General features: G+C 46.5%; 1 protein-coding gene across 1 annotated transcript in view; it reads right to left on the bottom strand.

Moving 5' to 3' along the window:
• Positions 1-10,275: 10,275 nt before the first annotated feature.
• The window catches only part of mccc1 (methylcrotonyl-CoA carboxylase subunit), an 84,747-nt gene continuing 73,476 nt past the window's right edge, over positions 10,276-21,546 (bottom strand). The window contains exons 18-19 of the mRNA XM_078410200.1: positions 18,015-18,086; positions 10,276-12,695 (exon numbers count right to left, since the gene is read on the bottom strand). Coding sequence (XP_078266326.1) covers positions 12,582-12,695; positions 18,015-18,086 — 186 coding nt within the window. The 3' untranslated portion in view covers positions 10,276-12,581. The remainder of the gene's footprint in view (positions 12,696-18,014; positions 18,087-21,546) is intronic.

The raw sequence follows: 21,546 nt of genomic DNA, 5'->3' as shown, positions 1-21,546 counted from the left end.
GGACGCCGCCGCTGGAGGTGATGGGGGGTGCACTGGTGCGGAGGGTGTAGGTGACGTGGGGCACTTGATCTGCAACGGTGGCCCAGGCCCAACCCTAGGCGGCGGAGGCCCGAGAGGTGGTAAACAGGGCGCCGCTGGCGGGATCAGTCGAGCAGCCACAGGCCGGCCCCGGCGCGGCGGCTGAGCCACCGACACGGGGAGGTCCTGGTCCAAATGGGCCGGCTTGAGACGGGACACTGAAACAAGCTCCTGACGATTTCCTACCTGCAAGGTGAAGGTTACAGTCCCTCTTTTGAGCACCTGGAACGGGCCCTGGTAAACCGGCTGAAGAGGGGGGCGGTGGCAATCTTTCCGAAGAAACACGAAATCACAGCCCCGCAAGTCCGACGGAACGTGAACTGCTGTGCTTCCGTGACTGGAGGTCGGGACTGGAGCCAGAGAACCCACCCGTGCCCGGAGGGAGCCCAAGACTGACGTGACGGATGGCGGCAAGGCGGGAGTGGAAGGGAGAATGTCGCCCGGCACCCGCAGGGGCGAACCGTAGACGAGCTCGGCCGAAGATGTGCCCAGCTCAGCCCGTGGGGCCGTACGAATGCCGAGGAGGACCCAAGGCAGCTGGTCAGCCCAATCGTAGCCAGTCAGGCGAGCACAGAGGGACGCCTTCAGCTGCCGATGGAAGCGCTCAACCATCCCGTTGGCTTGGGGATGATAGGCGGTGGTCTGCTGTAAGCGAGAACCATACAGCTGTGCCAGCGCGGCCCAGAGGGACGAGGTGAACTGAGCTCCCCGATCCGTGGTGATGATAGCCGGGACCCCGAAACGGGCCACCCAATGCAACGCCAGGGCCCGTGCACAGGAGGCCGCCGAGGTGTCCGACAATGGGAGCGCCTCCGGCCAACGAGTGAACCGATCAACCACCGTCACTAGATGAGTATAACCCCTAGAATAGGGCAATGGACCCACCAAATCCACATGGATGTGGAAAAAACGGACGGGGGGTACCTCGAATCTCTGGTATGGGGGCTGGACATGGCGATGGACTTTGGAGGTCTGGCACGGAATGCAGGCGCGTGCCCAGGCTGCCACCTGCTTCCGCAGGCCGTGCCAGACAAACCGGTCAGCCACCATGGCAGAAGTCGCCCTGATGGACGGATGTGCCAGGCCATGAATGGCCTCAAAAACCTTACGCCGCAGAGCGGCAGGCACCACCGGGCGAGGGCGTGGGAGGGAAACGTCGCACCACAACTTGGTACCTGTGGGGCCACACGCCACCTGCTCCAAACGCAGTCCCGAGGTTGTGGAGGCGTACACCGCGGCAGTCCCTTCTAGGCGCTGAGCCTCCACTAGCTCCTGGAAATCCACCTGTTTACCCACCACGGCTACGGAGGGAATGGCCGGCCGGGACAGGGCATCAGCAACGGCATTCAGCCTACCCGCAATATGACGGACATCGGTCGTAAACTCCGAAATCAGGGTTAGGTGCCGCTGCTGGCGAGCCGACCACGGATCAGAAACCTTAGCAAAAGCGAATGTCAGAGGTTTGTGATCCGTGTAGGCCACGAAAGAACGGCCTTCCAAAAAATAACGGAAGTGGCGGACTGCTAAATAAAGGGCCAGGAGCTCCCTCTCGAACGCACTGTACTTGAGCTCCGCTCGAGAGAGCTGCCTGCTGAAAAACGCCAGGGGCTGCCAATTACCGTCGACCTGCTGCTCCAAAACCCCACCCACCGCCACGTCTGAGGCATCCACCGTCAGAGCCGTGGGGGCGGAGGAGAGCGGGTGCACCAGCATGGTGGCGTTGGCGAGGGCCTGTTTGACCGCAACAAAAGCCGTCTCTGCAGCTACGGACCATACCAACTCAGCGGGGTTACCCGCGAGACATTGAAAAAGGGGGCGCATGACCCGAGCTGCTGCAGGCACGAACCGATGATAGAAGTTCACCATGCCCACGAATTCCTGCAAGCCCTTGATGGTAGTCGGGCGAGCGAAAGAGCGGACCGCGTCCACTTTAGCTGGCAAAGGGGTGGCACCGGCCGGAGTAATCCGGTGACCCAAAAAATCCACCGCTGACAGGCCGAATTGGCATTTGTCCGGATGGAGAATCAGGCCATGGTCTTGCAGCCTCTGGAACACCGTGCGGAGGTGGACCAAGTGCTCCTGGACCGAACGGCTGGCAATCAAAATATCATCAAGGTAAATAAACACAAACGGCAACCCTCGACCCACCCGGGCCATCAGACGCTGGAATGCCTGAGCTGCATTTTTCAGGCCGAAAGGCATACGCAACCACTCAAACAGTCCGAACGGAGTAATGGTCGCCGTTTTTGGAATGTCCGGCGGGTGGACCGGGATCTGATGGTATCCCCACACCAAATCAATTTTTGAAAATATTGTAGCCCCCTCCAGGCTAGCTGAGAAGTCCTGAATGTGTGGAATCGGGTAGCGGTCCGGCCGTGTTGCCGCGTTGAGTCGACGGAAGTCACCACATGGTCTCCACCCCCCAGACGCTTTGGAAACCATGTGCAAGGGGGAGGCCCACGGACTACTCGAAGGCCGAATAATTCCCAGCCTCTCCAAGTTTAGGAACTCCTCTCGCGCCCTGGCCAGCTTGTCGGGTGGGAGACGCCGTGCCCGGGCAAAAACCGGCGGCCCCTCGGTCGGGATGAAATGAACGACCCCGTGCTTCTCAGAAGGTGCATCGAAACGCTGGACGAGGAGCTGCGGGAAGTCGGCTAGGACCGCATCGAACTGACCGGGAGCCGTGGTAATGGCCTGGATTACTGGGCTGGGTGGGGCGACGCTTGTAGAAGCCTCTGGTCCAGTACCCCGGGGCTGTACATCAGCCGAGGGTTGCAGGCCCCTCCCTCGAACGTCTGCGACCAAAGAAAACGCCCATAGGAAATCTGTACCCAATATGGCCTGGCCCACATCCGCAACGATGAATTCCCAACGGTAAGTCCTGGACTCGAAGGACAGGGACATGGTCCTTTTACCGTAAGTACGGATGGTGCTACCATTCACTGCAATTAGGGGCGGATCCTTCCCCCCCACTTGAACTTCGCAGTCATAGGGGGGCACAATACTTACGACCGCTCCCGTATCCACCAGGAAGACGATCCCGGTACTCTGATCTGTAGCGTAGAGGCGGTGGTTACGGCCAATCGAGACTGCCTCTACAGTCGATCGGCCCAGGCGTTTCCCGGAAACGAACACGGGGATCTACAGCTTCGTGCCTCGCTGCCCCACCGCCGATGGAAAGAGCACCAGCCACGCCTATCCGGCTCTGTTGCTCGAGCCCGCTGCCAATGAACAGGCGCCGCCGCCCTCTCTTGGCGGGCCGACTGCGAAATAGCGGCCGATGTGTCGCTCTCCCGGCCGCACCCCCGACTGCCGCTGGGCCTCGAGACCCGGTTAACGGAGCCGTCTCGGGTGTTGCGCTCCCTAACGAGCGTGTCGGCCTTCTCGGCGAACACTACCGGATCTTCAAAAGGGGCGTCCGCCAACACCAACCTGACGTCCCCAGGTAGCTTCTCCCGAAAGGCCGCTTTGAATATCATGCACGGCTGATGGTCGCCCACCAAGGTCAGCATCTCGGACATCAAGTCCGACGGCAGCCGCTGCCCCAGGTCTGGCAAATGGAGGAGCCTCAGAGCCCGCTGGTTCTGGGCCCAGCCGAAGGTCCGCAGCAGGAGCCTCTTGAGCCCCACGTACTGGTCCGTTTGGGGTGGACTGGTCAGGTATCGGCTGACCCGCGCAGCCACCTCCGCCTGCAGACAGCTCACCAGGTGGTGGTACTTCTCCTGGTCTTCCTCCACCCTTTTAAGATGGAACTGCGATTCTGCCTGCACAAACCACCGGTGCGGCTGATGGGCCCAGAACGGCGGTAGATGAATCTCACCCGTGCTCGCTCCCGCCTGCGACATGCTGCTGCTTGCTTCTTACGTTCGAGGTCACCAATGTAGTGAGTCCAAACGAGCGGTATTATTCAAATACTTTATTGTCGGTAAAACCCGTGACAAACGCACGCACTTACTCTTGGACTAACACTAACTTCGCGAACTAATCTAATCTCTCTCTCTAGTTTGGCGCCAGGCATTTAAATACCTCGCGCTCCCTCACCCCGTGACCGTAAACCAATCCGAGGGTTCTAGACTACCTGGCCAATCCGTATGTCCCTACACTGTACCCTTTCCAGTTTGACATCTTTCCTGTAACACGGTGCCCAGAACTGAACACAATACTCTAAATGCTTCCTCACCAACGTCTTATACAACTTCAACACGACCTCCCAATATTTATGCTCAATACTCTGACTGATGAAGGCCAGTGTGCCATATGTTGCTGCTTGCTGTCTGGTCCACCTCATGCAACAAGCGAGGTAGCTGTACCGGCAGGACTAAAGGGGAGATGCAACCACAAAACACGGGGGGGGGGGGGTCCACAAGGAGTGAGCTGAGCTGAGCTGACCATTGTCTGGTGCATTGCTTTTGGAGATATCAAAATTGGTTTAATTCAAACATTACTATTTATTGTACCATTCTGTCCATTTTTGTGTGCAGTTTTGGTCTCCAAATTTGAGGAAGGACATTCTTGCTATTGAGGGAGTGCAGCGTAGGTTCACGAGGTTGGCGGGACTGTCATATGTTGAAAGAATGGAGCAACTGGGCTTGTTCCAATTCCAATTGTTTGATTATATCTCAGAGAATCTTCTGCCTCTCTGGCAGTTTGGTTTGTCTGTCGTACCGTCTAGAACTGAGATGAGGAAAAACTTTTTCAGTCAGAGAGTTGTGAACCTGTGGAATTCTCTGTCTCAGAAGGCAGTGGAGGCACTGGAATTTAGAAGGATGAGAGGGGGTCTTATTGAAACATATAGGATTATTAAGGGGTTGGACACGTTAGAGGCAGGAAACATGTTCCCGATGTTGGGGGAGTCCCGAACCAGGGGCCACAGTTTAAGAATAAGGGGTAGGCCATTTAGAACGGAGATGAAGAAGAATCTTTTCACCCAGAGAGTTGTGAATCTGTGGAATTCTCTGCCTCAGAAGGCAGCGGAGGCCAATTCTCTGGATGCTTTCAAGAGAGAGCTAGATGCAGCTCTTAAAGATAGCGGAGTCAAGTAATAAGGGGAGAAGGCAGGAACGGGGTACTGATTGTGGATGGTCAGCCATGATCACAGTGAATGGTGGTACTGGCACGAAGGGCCGAATGGCCTCCTCCTGCACCTATTGTCTATTGTCTATTGTCTATTTTTTATTAAGTTTGAAGGTGCTATTGGAATTTAGACAAACATTCCATGCCTCTGTTGTGCTGGATCTTCAGGATTGCTTTGAGACAATAGACAATAGACCATTCGGCCCTTCGAGCCTGTACGCACCGCCGTTCAATGTGATCATGGCTGATCATTCTCAATCAGTACCCCGTTCCTGCCCTCTCCCCATACCCCCTGACTCCGCTATCCTTAAGAGCTCTATCCAGCTCTCTCTTGAATGCATTCAGAGACTTGGCCTCCACTGCCTTCTGAGGCAGAGAATTCCACAGATTCACAACTCTCTGACTGAAAAAGTTTTTCCTCATCTCAATAGACAATAGACAATAGACAATAGGTGCAGGAGTAGGCCATTCAGCCCTTCGAGCCAGCACCGCCATTCAATGCGATCATGGCTGATCACTATCAATCAGTACCCCGTTCCTGCCTTCTCCCCATACCCCCTCACTCCGCTATCCTTAAGAGCTCTATCCAGCTCTCTCTTGAAAGCATCCAACGAACTGGCCTCCACTGCCTTCTGAGGCAGAGAATTCCACACCTTCACCACCCAGTTCTCAGTTCTAGCTGGTACGACAGACAACCCAAACTGCCAGAGAGGCAGAAGATTCTCTGAGATATAATCAAAAAAAGTTAGGATGACTCTGGGTGTGATTAGATGTCGATGACTTCACTTTGACCCCAGAAATTAGTGTCCTTTATTCATTAAGATATAAAACACTCAGAGCGGCTGGTGGTGGTGACTTCTCGTTTCTGCGCACTTACCCTCCATTTTCCCACAGGTTCACACAAAGGGACTGCAAGCCACTAATAGTGAACGGAGACAGAAACACCAGGTCACGATCACACTGGATTAGTTGTCACCTGCAACCGAGACCCACAGAACAAAATAAATACGAAAACTGACGAAACCTCTAAGGGGCACATCATATTTTCCAATCATTAAAATGCTGTAATTAATATAAAGGAATATAGTTTAGAGATACAGCGCGGAAACAGGCCCTTCGGCCCACCGAGTCCGCGCCGCCCAGCGATCCCCGTACACTAACACTATCGGACACACACTAGGGACAATTTACATTTATACCAAGCCAATTAACCTACAAACCTGTAAGTGTTTGGACTGTGGGAGGAAACTGAAGATCTCGGAGAAAACCCACGCAGGTCACGGGGAGAACGTACAAACTCCGTACATACAGCACCCGTGGTCAGGATCGAACCCGGATGGCGCTGTAAGGCAGTAGCTCGACCTTATTCCACTGTGCCGGCCTTATATTGCATCATTTAGAAAAGTGAGAGTAACGTATCACCAAATCCTGGAGAGTAACTTTTATTTTCCAGATGCTTCATAAAACACAAATCGAAACAGAAAATATATTGTCCCGCCCCCACCTCTCTTCTAGCTTCCTCCCCCCTCTGCAATCAGTGTGAAGAAGGGTCCTGACATGAAACGTTGCCTATCCATGCTCGCCAGAGCTGCTTGTCCCATTGAGTTGCTGCAGCACTTTGTGTCTTTTTTTGTAAACCAGTATCTGCAGGTTCTTATGACTAAAATGTACCCCGGTCACGTTCAGGTAATTGTCTGATGACCTTTCCTACTTTTGCACATTTTTCTGACTGAGTATTGACAGTTTCCCTGCAGTTGTACAGGGCCCTGGTGAGACCACATCTGGCGTATTGTGTGCAGTTTTGGTCTCCTAATTTGAGGAAGGACATCCTTGCTGCGTAGGTTCACCAGGTTAATCCCCGGGATGAATGGACTGTCATATGAGGAAAGACTGGGCTTGTATGCACTGGAATTTAGAAGAATGTGAGGGGATCTCATAGAAACGTATAAAAGGACTGGACAAGCTTGATGCAGGAAATATGTTCCCAATGTTGGAGGAGTCCAGAACTAGGGGCCACAGTCTAAGAATAAAGGGAAGACCATTTAAAACTGAGATGAGAAAAAACTTTCACCCAGAGAGTTGTGAAATTGTAGAATTCTCTGCCACAGAGGGCAGTGGAGGCCAATTCACTGGATGAATTTAAAAGAGAGTTAGATAGAGCTCTAGGGGCTAGTGGAATCAAGGGATATGGGGAGAAGGCAGGCACGGGTTACTGATCGTGGTTGATCAGCCACGATCACAATGAATGGCGGTGCTGGCTCGAAGGGCCAAATGGCCTCCTCTGGCATCTATTTTCTATGTTTCTCGATCCCGATTCAGAATACAAAAGATGAAGGGCTGGAATGAAGACATTCTGATGAAGACATACAATCTGATGAAGGGCTGGAATGAAGACATTTTTCAGGCTTGTGTTTATTGGTCAGGGCTCTGAGGAAAGGCATTGGGAATGCCATATTGCAACTTGAGCATTTGTCAACACTGGGCCTGCACTTGCTGGAGTTTAGAAGAATGAGGGGGGACGTCATTGAAACTTACCGAAAGGTTAAAGGCCTGGATAGAGTGGATGTTGAGAGGGTGTTTCCACTAGTGGGAAGAGTCTTGGACCAGAGTTCATAGCCTCAGAATTAAAGGACGTTCCTTTAGGAAAATGAGAAGGAATTTCTTTAGTCAGAGGGTGGTGAATCTGTGGAATTCATTGTCATGGAAGGCTGTGAAGGCCAAGGCAATTGATATTTTTAATGCAGAGATAGATTCTTGATCAGTACAGGTGTCAGGGGTTATGAGGAGAAGGCAGAAGAATGGGGCCAAGAGGGAGAGATGGATCAGCCATGATTGAATGGCAGAGGCTTGATGGGCCAAATGGCCTAATTCTGCTCCTGTCACTTATGAACTGTATACACATGGAATGTAACTCTGAGCATCCAACTGAAGGAAGAATATAATTCAGCTCGAAAGAGTGCAGAAAAGATTTGCAAAGATGTTAATGGGACTAGAGTGCTTGAGTTATGAGGACAGTCTGGGGATTTTTTCCCTGGAGCGTGGGATACTGTGGGATGACTATAGTGAGGTCTAGAAAATCATGTGTGGCATAGATAAGGTAAATGGTCACAGTGTTTTTCCTTGGGTAGTGGAGCATTGGGGTAGGGGAGGGGTCATAGGTTTAGGACGAAGAGGTGAAAGATCCAAGGAGAACCCGAGGAGCAACTTTTTCCACATAGAACGTAGCAGATATGTGGAGTCAGTCAGAGGAAACTGTGGAGGCAGGTAGCTGAAGTGATGATGCTTCAAAGGTGTTCAGACAGGTACATGGATAGGAAGTGTGCAGGGATATGGATCCATTGCAGGCAAATGGGAACAGATCAAGTACACAACTTGGTCGGTATGGATGAGCTGAGTTCAGGGACCAGTTTCCATGTTGAATAACTCTACACACCTACAGTTCCTTGATTTTCAAAAGAAAAAATGCTAGTTGAGCTAATTGGTCTATGAAAATGAAAATGAACATTTTCATTTTCATTTGAAATTGAAAATCAATCATTTTCTTCAGATGCTGGTTAATTATGATGTTGATTCTACAATTGCCATGTTAATCACAGGAAGTTTTGCTTCAAAAATGAACTTTAATTCTCGTTTGCATTGAATCTTGCAACCAAGTTAAATATTTCATTAAAAAGTATCTGAACGTAATCCATTCACTGAGTACACACAACCAGCAAAAGTTTATTTATTAATTTAAAACACAAATTTCCATTTTCAATTTTAACAATGGGTTGTTGTGATTTTTATCCTGAGAATAGTAGACAGACCATGAAGGCTAGGCTGTGTAACTTGATGCCATACATAGATCAACAAGGGGAAAGAAGAGACGTATTTCAGTTGCGGGAAGAGGGGGGGAAATAGGGGCCAAAGAAGTTATTTTCTTTCAAACTCGTTGATCTGAAATATTTGCTGGAAGTATATTTATGGAGGCTGCAATAGAACAGGGTCAGTCACAACCATGGGACTGTACCTAAGATCAAAGACGCCTGGCGACAATTTCATCAAGACTCTCAGATTGGGTAGGCTGGACTAGCAGAAAATCACCGGCTTTGATACAGAGGAAGGTAAAATAATTCATGGCCACAGTTTAAGAATAAGGTGTAGGCCATTTAGAACTGAGATGAGGAAAAACTTTTTCAGTCAGAGAGTTATGAATCTGTGGAATTCTCTGCCTCAGAAGGCAGTGGAGGCCAATTATCTGAATGCTTTCAAGAGAGAGCTAGATAGAGCTCTTAAGGATAGCGGAGTCTGGGGGTATGGGGAGAAGGCAGGAATGGGGTACTGATTGAGAATGATCAGCCATGATCACATTGAATGGTGGTGCTGGCTTGAAGGGCCGAATGGCCTCCTCCTGCACCTATTGTCTATTGAGAAAAAAACTCACAAAAATAAAAATGAGTTCACTGAATGCCCCATCCAACAAAATCCTAGAATAATACTCCTTTTTCAAAAGCCTATTTTGTATGTAAGCATACTTTGTATGCAGCACTTTAAATAACATTTATTTGTATTTCTTATTTTTTTTAAATTAACTAATCTATTAATTGAGGAGGAATTTTGCATATGCAAATTAAAACTGCAGTATTCCTTTTTTCTCACAGGAATTTCAGAATTGCGAAGATAGACACAACATACTGGAGTAACTCAGCGGGACAGGCAGCATCTCGGGAGAGAAGGAATGGGTGACGTTTCGGGTCGAGACTCTCCTTGAGTCTGAAGAAGGGTCTTGACCCAAAACGTCACCCATTCCTTCTTTCCAGAGATGCTGCCTGTTACTCCAGCTTTTTGTGTCTATCTTCGGTTTAATTCAGCATCTGCAGTTCCTTCATACACATTCTGATTTGCGAACCTGGAATCGGAAACTCTGATGATACACTGGGTCTAAGTGCACAGTTGCTTCTACTCTTGGTTCACTTGTGCCAGCATACATTTCCCTGTCACAATGCTTGGCATGTGGTGATCTCTGAATAGCTTCCAAAAGTTTACTTTTTTCCCCATTCCATACGAAATAATATCTTTCTTCCCATTCACCGCTTGCTCAAAAATTGGCATATAGGCACAATGTTTGATTTTATATTTTAATTGCTTTATATTTATACAAATAATACAATTCAAAATGACCTCAAAGACAATAAGAGGCCACACTGGATGACCACAACCATAAATAGCTTATCATATTGATTGTGTCATTATGTTTCCTGAAAAGGAACAACATTTGCAAAAGAGATGGATCAAGTTTCTAGAAATCTTGGCTTCTCGCTGGTTATACTTTCAGATTTTGTATTTACCTGTTATTCCCTCAAGCAAAGCCCGTATGCATAATATCTACCACCACAAGAATAAAGTCTCATATTAAATAACTCATCTTGCATTTGCCTCTTCTTCTGACTTCCAAAAAAAGTGGCTTCATTATTTAGGGGGTTGAGACCAATGATGAAAAAATAAAAATGCCGAGTTTCTTTTCCATGTTATATGTCAACAAACAGAATCGCAAAACCTGATTTTTAATTTATTCTGTGCCGTAAGGCTGCCACATGAAATTAGAATAGAAGCAACTGTTCCAGTTAGCTCCATAAAGCACTAACTTTAAATGAATACATTTTCTCTGTAACTAATGAGCTTTAGCTTTGTTTAAAATGATTCTCCAGCCCAGTTATTCCTCCCACCTTGACTTTCCAGGCTGTTTTTTTTGCCTCTTTAATCCTTGAGTGCATTGGATACCATTAAGCTGTCCTTTGACTCATACAAGGCTTGGATAGAGTGGATGTGGAGAGGAGTCCGGCGGGGGCTTCAATGTCGGGAGCCCCGACGGGGCAACTTCAACAGCCTGACTGTGGGAGAAGACGGCAGGGGAAGAGAAAAATACATTCTGGCCTTCCATCACAGTGAGGAGGGGACTGGAGGAGACTCACTGTGATGGATGTTTCTTTTGTTTGGTGTTAGTTTATGATTGTACGTGTTATTACATTTTTATTGATTATTCTTATTGGTCTTATTGTTGAACTGCGGGTAATGTTTCATTTCACTGCACATTTATGTGTATGTGACAAATAAATGACTATTGACTATTGACGTTTGCATTAGGTGAGAGTCAAGGCCCAGAGGTCACTGCGTCAGAAGAAAAGGATGTTCCTTTAGGAAGGAGATGAGGAGGAATTTCTTTAGTTAGAGGGAATTCATTGCCACAGAAGGCTTTGGAGGCCGTCAATGGATATTTTTAAGGCAGAGATAGATTCTTGATTAGTACAGGTATCAGGGGTTATGGGGAGAAGACAGGAAAATGGGACTAAGAGGGAGAGATAGATCAGCCATGATTGAACGGCAGAGTGGACTTGATGGGCCGAATAGCCTAAATTCTGCTTCTATCACTTATGAAAACACGGGTTGGCCTGTGAAGAAGCCAAACAGATGTGCTGCCCTCCACTCTCTACATCATGGGTTTCATAACCCAGAAGAAATCAGCAACATTCAGCTTACAACCAATTTCCAATGTAGTATATGCTAATATCTATCGAATTCAACTATCCCAACGTTTAAGAAACAGTTAAGACAGGTACATGGATATGACAGGTTTGGAGGGATATGGACCAAACGCAGGCAGGAGGGACTAGTGTAGCTGGGACATTTTAGCTGGTATGGGCAAGTTAGGCAGAAGGGCCTATTTCCAAACGGTATCACTCCACAGTACAGAGATATCAATATTTTAAGTGGCTCAATTAATTTCTATGAAATAAGAGCAAGTACATTTGCTCTTATTTCTAAAGGCACACTTTGTGCACACTGACAGAATACATCTCAATGAGTTTTTATAATGTCAAGGTGCTCTGGTCATAGATGTTCAACCCATGCAACAAAGATAAAAAAACAATCCAATCACCTAAACTGAAAGTGAAGTGCAAGAAGTTAATTCAGAAAATAATTTTTAGGACATATTTTCTCATGGTTACAGATTAGAATATTACAATTAGCATGGTAACATTTACATATATTAAAAAATTATCAAAAGTCAGAAACCCTGTAGTGTGACTAGCCCAAAACTATTAGATACATTGGCAATTATCAACACTCTTTCCGTAAGAGTTTAAAACAGTTATCACATTGAAATGTAACCCTATCATTCCCAGGTAGCCGAGAACCAGTGGATCAAGTAATTTTAGAATCAAAAGTAAGAGCCCAATTACCAAGTAATAGGCAGACACGACATTTTGTTGCAGTTTGGGTATTATAGTAGGCTGATCTAAGTGTAGATTATAAATACTGCCCATTTGCAATTGGTCCAAATAACTTATTTGGAGTAAAACAAACTAATTTTATTCAACAGACATATGGAAGAAAAGTTATTTGTAAATCATAGTTTTTGCCCATATAGACCAAAAGAATCTGAGTTAAATTCATTGGGAAACGTCCTCCACAAATTTTACCAATGGAGCATGTCGGTTAGCTTGCGAACCCTCTTTGAACAGAATTTTCTCAATCACCCCATCCTTTGGAGCTTTTATTGTATGCTGCAAAAAAAACCAGAGAAACAATTCATTCTTGCCCTTCTTTAAAATTTGCAAGATAAAAATGCCTTTCATTCTATCTACGTACATCCATCCAAACATATTGCACAGGCGCAGCGGTAGAGTTGCTGCCTTACAGCGAATGCAGCGCCGGAGACTCAGGTTCGATCCTGATTACGGGCGCCGTCTGTACGGGGTTTGTACGTTCCCCCCGTGACCTGCGTGGGTTTTCTCCGAGATCTTCGGTTTTCTCCCACACTCCAAAGACGTACAGGTATGTAGGTTAATTGGCTGGGCAAACGTAAAAATTGTCCCTAGTGTGTGTAGGATAGTGTTAGTGTGTGGGGATCGCTGGGCGAAGCGGACCTGTTTCTGCGCTGTATCACTAAATCTAAATCTAAAAGTTTAACTGTCTTCTAGAACGTTTGTTTCCACAACTTTATTCAGAATCCATGACAGTTTGTACAAGTACTGACATGCTCGCATCAACCCTCAATGCAGATTTACCACCTCCGGACAATTTGCTATCTGAAATATCAGCAAACACTGCTTGTTTACTTTATACAGATGCTCCCCGACTAACGATGCTTCGACTTCTAATATTTCGACTTTACAATGGTGCAAACGCTGGCCAACGGCAGCGACCCGCAGCTCGCTTCCGGCCACGTGACAGGGTGCATTAAATGCATTTCCGCGTACAATATTTTCAGTTTACGATGAGTTCATCGGAACTTAACCCCATTGATTCATTTCTTATTTGTTTACAATTTTTTGTCATCTAATTTATTATTCAAACTACCTCAATCGCTGCTTTGTCGTCAAGGGATATGTTAATTGGCAAGTAAACGTTCATCTCAATTTTATCCATATTAATTTCAAACTACTAAGTATGTATGTCACCTATTTTTTTCTATATGCAGTCATTTTCACCTCTCCCCATTATTTTTTCTTGGAAATTAGTTAAAATGCTTGTTTTGTAAATGATACCCAATTTATGAGGCCGTTTTTCTTTACACACAGAGTGGAAGGAGTCTGGAATGTGCTGCCAGGGGAAGTGATGGAAGCAGATACCACTGTAATGTTGAAGAGGCATTTAGACAGGCACAACAAGTCAGAGAAATGGAGTAACATATGTGTGGCAGATGCTGGAATTAGTTTTCGTTGGCATTATGGTTGACACAGACACTGTGGCCCAAAGACCGCTCTTGTGCTGTATTTTCTCTGTTCTCCAAAGGTAAAATGATGCGGGACTAAATAAGGAGAGTCATTAAGTTTAATGATTACAGTCTAGTTACATCACAATATACTTAAGAAACCTCTGGTTAACCTCTGGTCAGCTAACATGATCATAAAACTTCATTGTTCTTCGCCTTCAGTTGATTTTTTTTGGCGAAAGTTAAGTTTAAACATGCTACTTTATTGGTGGTATGTACGAGGTACAGTGTAATTTATTGTTGTATTGAGTCCAGTACAAGTATCACTCTACATAAGCACTTAGATACATATTAGATAAGCATCTCAGATACAATACAAGTGTATAGCAGCAGTACACTGAGACAGTGTACAGTGTCGCCAGTTTGGCATCAGTTTCATGTCGCAGTTGTTGGAAGTGCAAGGTTCCTGACCTGACACACAGCTACAGTGCCCTCCATAATGTTTGGGACAAAGACTCATCATTTATTTATTTGCCTCTGTACTCCACAACTTGAGATTTGTAAATCACATGTGGCTTTAATAAAAGCCATCTTTATACATTTTGGTTTCACCATGTAGAAATTACAGCAGTTTTTATATATAGTCCCCCCATTTCAAGGCACCATAATGTTTGGGACACAGCAATGTCATGTAAATGAGAGTAGTCATGTTTAGTATTTTGTTGCATATCCTTTGCCCTCAATGACTGCTTGAAGTTTGCGATTCATGGACATCACCAGTTGCTGGGTGTCTTCTCTGGTGATGCTCTGCCAGGCCTGTATTGCAGCCATCTTTAGCTTATGCTTGTTTTGGGGGGTAGTCCCCTTCAGTTTTCTCTTCAGCATATAAAAGGCATGCTCAATTGGGTTCTGATCAGGTGATTGACTTGGCCACTCAAGAATTTACCATTTTGTAGCTTTGAAAAACTCCTTTGTTGCTTTAACAGTATGTTTGGGATCATTGTCTTGCTGTAGAATGAACTGCCGGCCAATGAGTTTTGAGGCATTTATTTGAACTTGCGCAGATAGGATGTGTCTATACACTTCAGAATTCATTATGCTACTACCATCAGCAGTTGTATCATCAATGAAGATAAGTGAGCCAGTACCTTCAGCAGCCAGCCATACATGCCCAGGCCATAACACCCCCACCACCGTGTTTCACAGATCAGGTGGTATGCTTTGGATCTTGGGTATTTCCTTCTCTCCTCCATACTTTGCTCTTGCCATCACTCTGATATAAGATAATTTTAGTCTCATCTGTCCCCAAGACCTTTTTCCAGAACTGTGGTTGCTCTTTTAAGTACTTCTTGGCAAACTGTAACCCGGGCATCCTATTTTGGCGGCTAACCAGTGGTTTGCATCTTGCAGTGTAGCCTCTGTATTTCTGTTCATTAAGTCTTCTGCAGACAGTGGTCATTGACAAATCCACACCTGACTCCTGAAGAGTGTTTCTGATCTGTCAGACAGGTGTTTGGGGATTTTTCTTTATTATAGAGAGAAATCTGTCATCAGCTGTGGAGGTCTTCCTTGGCCTGCCAGTCCCTTTGCGATTAGTAAGCTCACCAGTGCTCTCTTTCTTCTTAATGATGTTCCAAACAGTTAATTTTGGTAAGCCTAAGGTGTGGCTGATGTCTCTAACAGTTTTATTCTTGTTTCTCAGTCTCATAATGGCTTCTTTGACTTTCATTGGCACAACTTTGGTCCTCGTGTTGATAAACAGCAATAAAAGTTTCCAAAGGTGATGGAAAGACTGGAGGAAAGACTAGGTGCTGAGAGCTCTCTTATACCTGCATTAAGGAGGCAATTAAACACACCTGAGCAATTACAGACGCCTGTGAAGCCATGTGTCCCAAACATTCTGGTGCCCTGAAATGGGGGGACTATGTATAAACACTGCTGTAATTTCTACATGGTGAAACCAAAATGTATAAAAATACTCTAATAAAATCTGACAATGTGCACTTTAACTACATGATTTTTTTTCTATTACAAATATCAAATTGTGGAGTACAGAGGCAAATAAATAAATGATGGGTCTTTGTCCCAAACATTATGGAGGGCACTGTATGTTGATAAAACTAGGAGAGTGGTTTGTAGAATTTATTAAACCGACAAACATGAAGTAACCAGACTCAAGATGTTGCAGTTAACTCACGATTATACTCTGTACATGTTCATTTAAATATCTTATACATGCTTAACACCTTTAAAGGCTTGGCACATTTCACTGGGCTTCACCCAAGGAATAAAAATACTCATTATTAGTAAGATAAACAGCCATCAAAATTTCCTTCTTAATGAAAAATCAGCATTCTTTTACTTTTGGGATTCTTTTGAAAAATATCAACTGTATCTTAAGTGGCAGCTTTAACGCAGAAGGAGCATTTTCATCTCCGTTCAGGTTGTGGATTCAAGCTCCATTCTACAAGTTGTAAACCACAATTAGGTGCTTCCCCATTAGAGAGGTGTTTATTTAAAACCAAACTTTAAACTAAGGCTTTTTCTATCTTATGTCAGTGTAAAATATCATATTATTCTATGTGAAGAGCGCACAATACCAGTTAAAATGGTCTGTAATATTTGCACATAGCATACAAGTTCTCTCTGAACCTCTTACGGGCAGAGAAAATAATGAAAGGGTTAACAAAATACTGTTTTGTTTCGGCTTGACAACAATGGGTGATACAATCAAGGATGACTTGCTTCTACTTCAGCTCTGTATGTTCTGAGTGGCAGATACTTTTGTAGACTACAGATTGAGTATTGGGAGTATTAGGAAGGATATATTGGGCTTGGAATTAATGCATTGTGGATTTAACAAAATGATGCCAGTATTCCAAGTATTAAATCATAAGATGGCAGACATTAAGGTTAAAAGTTGAGGGATAGTGAGGCCCACCGCAAATTGGAGGAACAGCACCTCATATTTTGCTTGGGCACTTACAGCCCAGCGGTATGAACATTGACTTCTCTAACTTTAGATAGCTCCTCTGTCCCTCCCTTCCCCATCCCCTTCCCAGTTCTCCCACTGTCTTCCTGTCTGCACCTATATCCTTTCTTTGTCCCGCCCCCCGACATCAGTCTGAAGAAGGGTCTCGACCCGAAACATCATACGTTCGTTCCTTCTCTCCAGAGATGCTGCCTGACCTGCTGAGTTACTCCAGCATTTTGTGATACCTTCGACATTAGGGTTAAGATCCATGTAACTCTGAAAGTTGTGGGTGACGTTTGAAGTTTAAGGTATTGAGGACAGCTGACTTAAGAACATTGAAAGAGACTATTTCTGCTGTTGGAATCGAAGACTGGGGAGCAGTCTGATAATTAGAGATATGGCTTTCAGGAGTGAATAGAGGAAATACTTCCTTACACAGAGGGTGGAAAAACAAGTGGAACTCTTGCACTAAAATTGATGCAAGATCAATTGTTAATCTGATATTTGAGATGATAAATTTTGTTAACTAAACTATTAGAGATATGTCAAAATTGCCAATTTGTGATGTAAGTTCACAGATCAACCGTGATCTTATTTATTGTTGGTACAGGTTTGTGGGAATAAATGGCCTAGTGCAGTTGCAATGCCCTCTGGGCAAGAGACTCTGTGCATCTACCCGAAGAATAGATCGGGTAGATGCCCAGAGTAGGTGAGTCGCGGACCAGAGGCATAGGTATAAGGTGAAGGGGAAACAATTTAATAGAAATCTGAGGGGGTAACCTTTTCACACAAAGGGTATGGAACTAGCTGCCAGAGGAGGTAGTTGAGGCTGGGACTATCCCAATGTTTAAGAAACATTAAGACAGGTACATGGATAGGACAGGTTTGGGGTGATATGGACCAAACGCGGTCAGGTGGGACTAGTGTAGCGGGGACGTTAGCTGGTGTGGGCACATTGGGCCGAAGTGCGTAGCACCCAAGATATTATCAGGAAATAAGCATCCTGTCCCAATGTGAAAGATGACGTTTGCTTGCAATGCAAAATTAATATCTTGGCTATCTATCAGTTTATAGAACTTGTCATGTTTATAGAACTCCCTTTAGTGACAATTAAGAATTAAAATTCCAGTGGTTCAAAGCTATGAAGTATGACAGAGGAAATGGGCACTGTTTTAGAAGAGGGCGTTTGCTTACCTCCATTTTCATGGCTATCATGACCATTAATGAATCTCCAGCCTGCACACGGTCACCTTCTTTAATGAACACCTGAAAAGCATGAATAGTAACCTATTACAGTAATTAAAATTAGCCAGAATCACCTGTGCCATAGCACAAAATGCAACAGTAATATCTCCTTCAATTGTGCTATTCGTAATATATTAGCAGACTGCTTTTCTGAAAATGTTATCTTGCACTGTAATAGTTAGATCTTTTTTCTGAGGGTCCACTATCAAAGCATGAAGCTTTATTAGGACTGCAAACCCAATATATTCTTAGTTCTCAAAAAATGCTCAGACTGATGAAGATCTTGTACAGCACATTGTGTAAAGTTGCAGGACCTGATATGTTTATTTTGGAGATACAGCACGGAAACAGGCCCTTCGGTCCACCAAGTCCACGCCAACCAGCGATCCCCGCACATTCACACTATCCTACATACACGAGGGACATTTTTTTTTACATACACCAAGCCAATTAACCTACATACATGTACGTCTTTGGAGTGGGGGAGGAAACCGAACATCTCGGAGAAAACCCACACGGTCACGGGGAGAACGTACAAACTCCGTACAGACAGCACCCATAGTCTGGATGGAACCCGGGTCTCCGACGCTGCAAGCGCAGTAAGGCAGCAACTCTACCGCTGCACCACTGCCCTGGTAGAGTTGCTGGAGGAAAATGAGTGGGTCAGGTAGCATCTCTGGAGGGCATGGACAGACGACGTTTCAGATTGGGACCATACATCAATAGGAAGAAAGGTCCCGAACTGAAACGTCATTTGTCCATTCACTTCACAGATGTTGTCTGACCCGCTGTATTCCTCCAGCTAAAAATACCACACAAAGTAGTGGAGTAATTCAGCGGGTCAGGCGGCATCCCTGGAGAGCATGGATAAGTGGCGATTCTGGTTGGAACCCTTGTTCCGACTGATTGCAGTGTGGGGGGGGGGGGGGGGGGGGGGGGGGGGGGGGGAAGGCAGAAAGTTAGAAGAGAGGAGGGCCAGGACAAAGTGTGGCAGGTAGTAGGTGAATTCAAGCGAGAGGGTTTGTTTTATAGGGATTGCTGGACAAACGTCAGAGATGAAAAAAAAGGTAAGAGACAGAAGGGTTTAAAGGATTGAAGAGTTGTGAATTGTGAAGGCAGAGAAAGGAATGTAGGTGGAGGGGAAGGGAAGAAACCAATGCTAGTCTAGGTGGGGATTGAAGGGAGGGGTAGAGGGGTTGGTCTGGGAGAAAGGGGAAGGGGTCGGGGGTGTTTAAGGGGTTACATAAAATTGGAGCATTCAATGTTCATACCGTTGGGTTGTTAGCTGACCAAGTGTAATATAAGGTGCTGTTCCTCCAGTTTGCGTGTGGCCTCGCTCTGGCAATGGAGGAAGCCCAGGACAGAAAGGTCAGTGTGGGGATGGGAAAGAGGAATTAAAATAGTTAGCATCTGAGAGAGTTTAGTTTAGTTTAGAGATACAGCATGGAAACAGGCCCTTCGGCCCACTGAGTCCACGCCAATCCTGTAGGCTTTGGCGACCCGAGCGCAATTGTTCAGAGAAACAATTGCCGAATCTATGCTTAGTCTCGCCAATATACTGTACAGTAGGCCACATTGGGAACACCAGATGTGGTTCGAGGAGGTGCAAGTGAACCTCTGTCTTTCCTGGAAGGGCCGCTGGGGTCCCCGGATGGAGGCAAGGGAGGGGTGTAAGGACAAGTATTACATATCTGCAGTAGCAAGTCAAAATACTTGGGGAGGAGGTAGTTTGGGTGGGAAGGGATGAGTGGGAGGAGGTGGTTTGGGTGGGAAGGGATGAGTGAAGCAAGAAGTTGCATAGGGAGCAGTCGACAGTCTGGACTGTTCGGCGTAACCAACAACAAGGCAGGCACAGCTGGGGGTCATATGAGTGCCCATTACTACAGCTTTGACTTGGAGAAAGTGAGAGGTGTCAAAAGGGTTGTTGAGGGTGAGAACAAGTTTTGTCAGGTGGAGGAGAGTGTTAGTAGAGGGAAACTGATTGGGTTTGAGGAAGAACTGAGGGCAGTGAGGCGGGGATGGAGGTGTAAAGGGACTGGTAAAGATGAGGCAATTGGGACCTAGAAATTGAAAGATTGGAGCGGGCATCTGAGGTGTCCAGCCACAATGGCAATCTTTCTTCTTAATATACATATTTTCAGTTTTGAGTGGGCATCTGAGGAGTCTCAGATGTAGGTGGGAAGGAACTGGACAAGGGGGGAACAGACGTGGTCGGGAGGGTGGGGTGGAGGGAGACTTGGGTGAGGTACTGTGGGGGGGATGATGGGAATGAGAAGGGAGGGTGGTGTGAAGGGTATTGGGAGGATAGGGGGTAGATGTAGGAATAAGGTGAAGGGCACTAGGATAGATTGGTGCCATTATTGGGGTTCCCTGTTGGAAGGGGGGAGCAGTTGTACCCAGGGTGGTGTGCAAGGCAGTCAGGTCACACAATGTCAGTGCCTCGGCCTGGCACCCTGGTGAGTGGTCTGCTCCAGCATGCTGGAGGCCGTGGGAGAAGCATGCATCGGCCGAGTCAATGGTTCTGGCCCGCTGGCAGCAGCAGTGCAGATCAGGGTCGGTAATGGTGACGGCACGCTCGGCTTGGAGGGGCCGTGGAAGCTGTGCCGGCTGGCAGTGCTGTTGGTGCAGCAGGCCCGGCCTAGCGGCGAAGGCTGGTGGACCAGGCCCGATAACCACCGGGGGTGGTGGTGAAGGTGGGTCAATTCCTCCAGCACTTTGCTTTTTTCTCTCAAGGCTCCAGCATCTGCAGTTTCTTATGTCTCTATGTCGTAGCAGTTTGCTTTTAGCTTAAGTTGAACTGAAGCTAACTACCAAATATTAACTATGGCAACCAGCTTCCCCTCTCTCCCTGGAAAAACACTGAGACCCTGAAGGGTAGAATAATAGCTTGTGCAGGGTGCGCAGTCGAGCTTGAAGACAATCCAGCCGCAATGCTAATCTTTCTTCTTAACGTACATTTTTTTCAGCTTGGAGCGGGCATATTTTACCAAAGCATCCATCAGGGTGCTGAAGAAGGGTCTCGACCCAAAACGTCACCCATTCCTTCTCTCCTGAGATGCTGCCTGACCTGCTGAGTTACTCCAGCATTTTGTGAAAAAATACCTTTGATTTGTACCAGCATCTGCAGTTCTTTTCTTACACCTCACAACAGGATATATCCACAAGCACATCATAATGCTGAACAAACATGTGATCATTGTTGACAAAAGAGACAGCACATGTTTGAAGCAGGAGCAACATACAAACCACTGGAAGAACTCAGTGGGTTGAGCAGCAGGTGGGAAAGGAATCGTTGGCGTTTCAGGTCAAATCCCTACTTCAGATGAAGAGTGAAGACGAAACATAGCAAGCATAAAGAGGAGAGGGGGAGAGGCGAGACAGGAGCCAGTAGAAGGATCGTGACTCGAAACGTCACCCAGTCCTTTTTTCCAGAGATGCTGTCTGACCCGCTGAGTTACTCCTGCTTTTTGTGTCTATCTTC

This window comes from Rhinoraja longicauda, chromosome 13 (genome assembly GCF_053455715.1).
Source record: "Rhinoraja longicauda isolate Sanriku21f chromosome 13, sRhiLon1.1, whole genome shotgun sequence".
Classification (NCBI taxonomy): Eukaryota; Metazoa; Chordata; class Chondrichthyes; order Rajiformes; family Arhynchobatidae; genus Rhinoraja; species Rhinoraja longicauda.
Note: the sequence above shows the minus strand (reverse complement) of the source record. Positions and strands in the feature narration are given on the sequence as shown.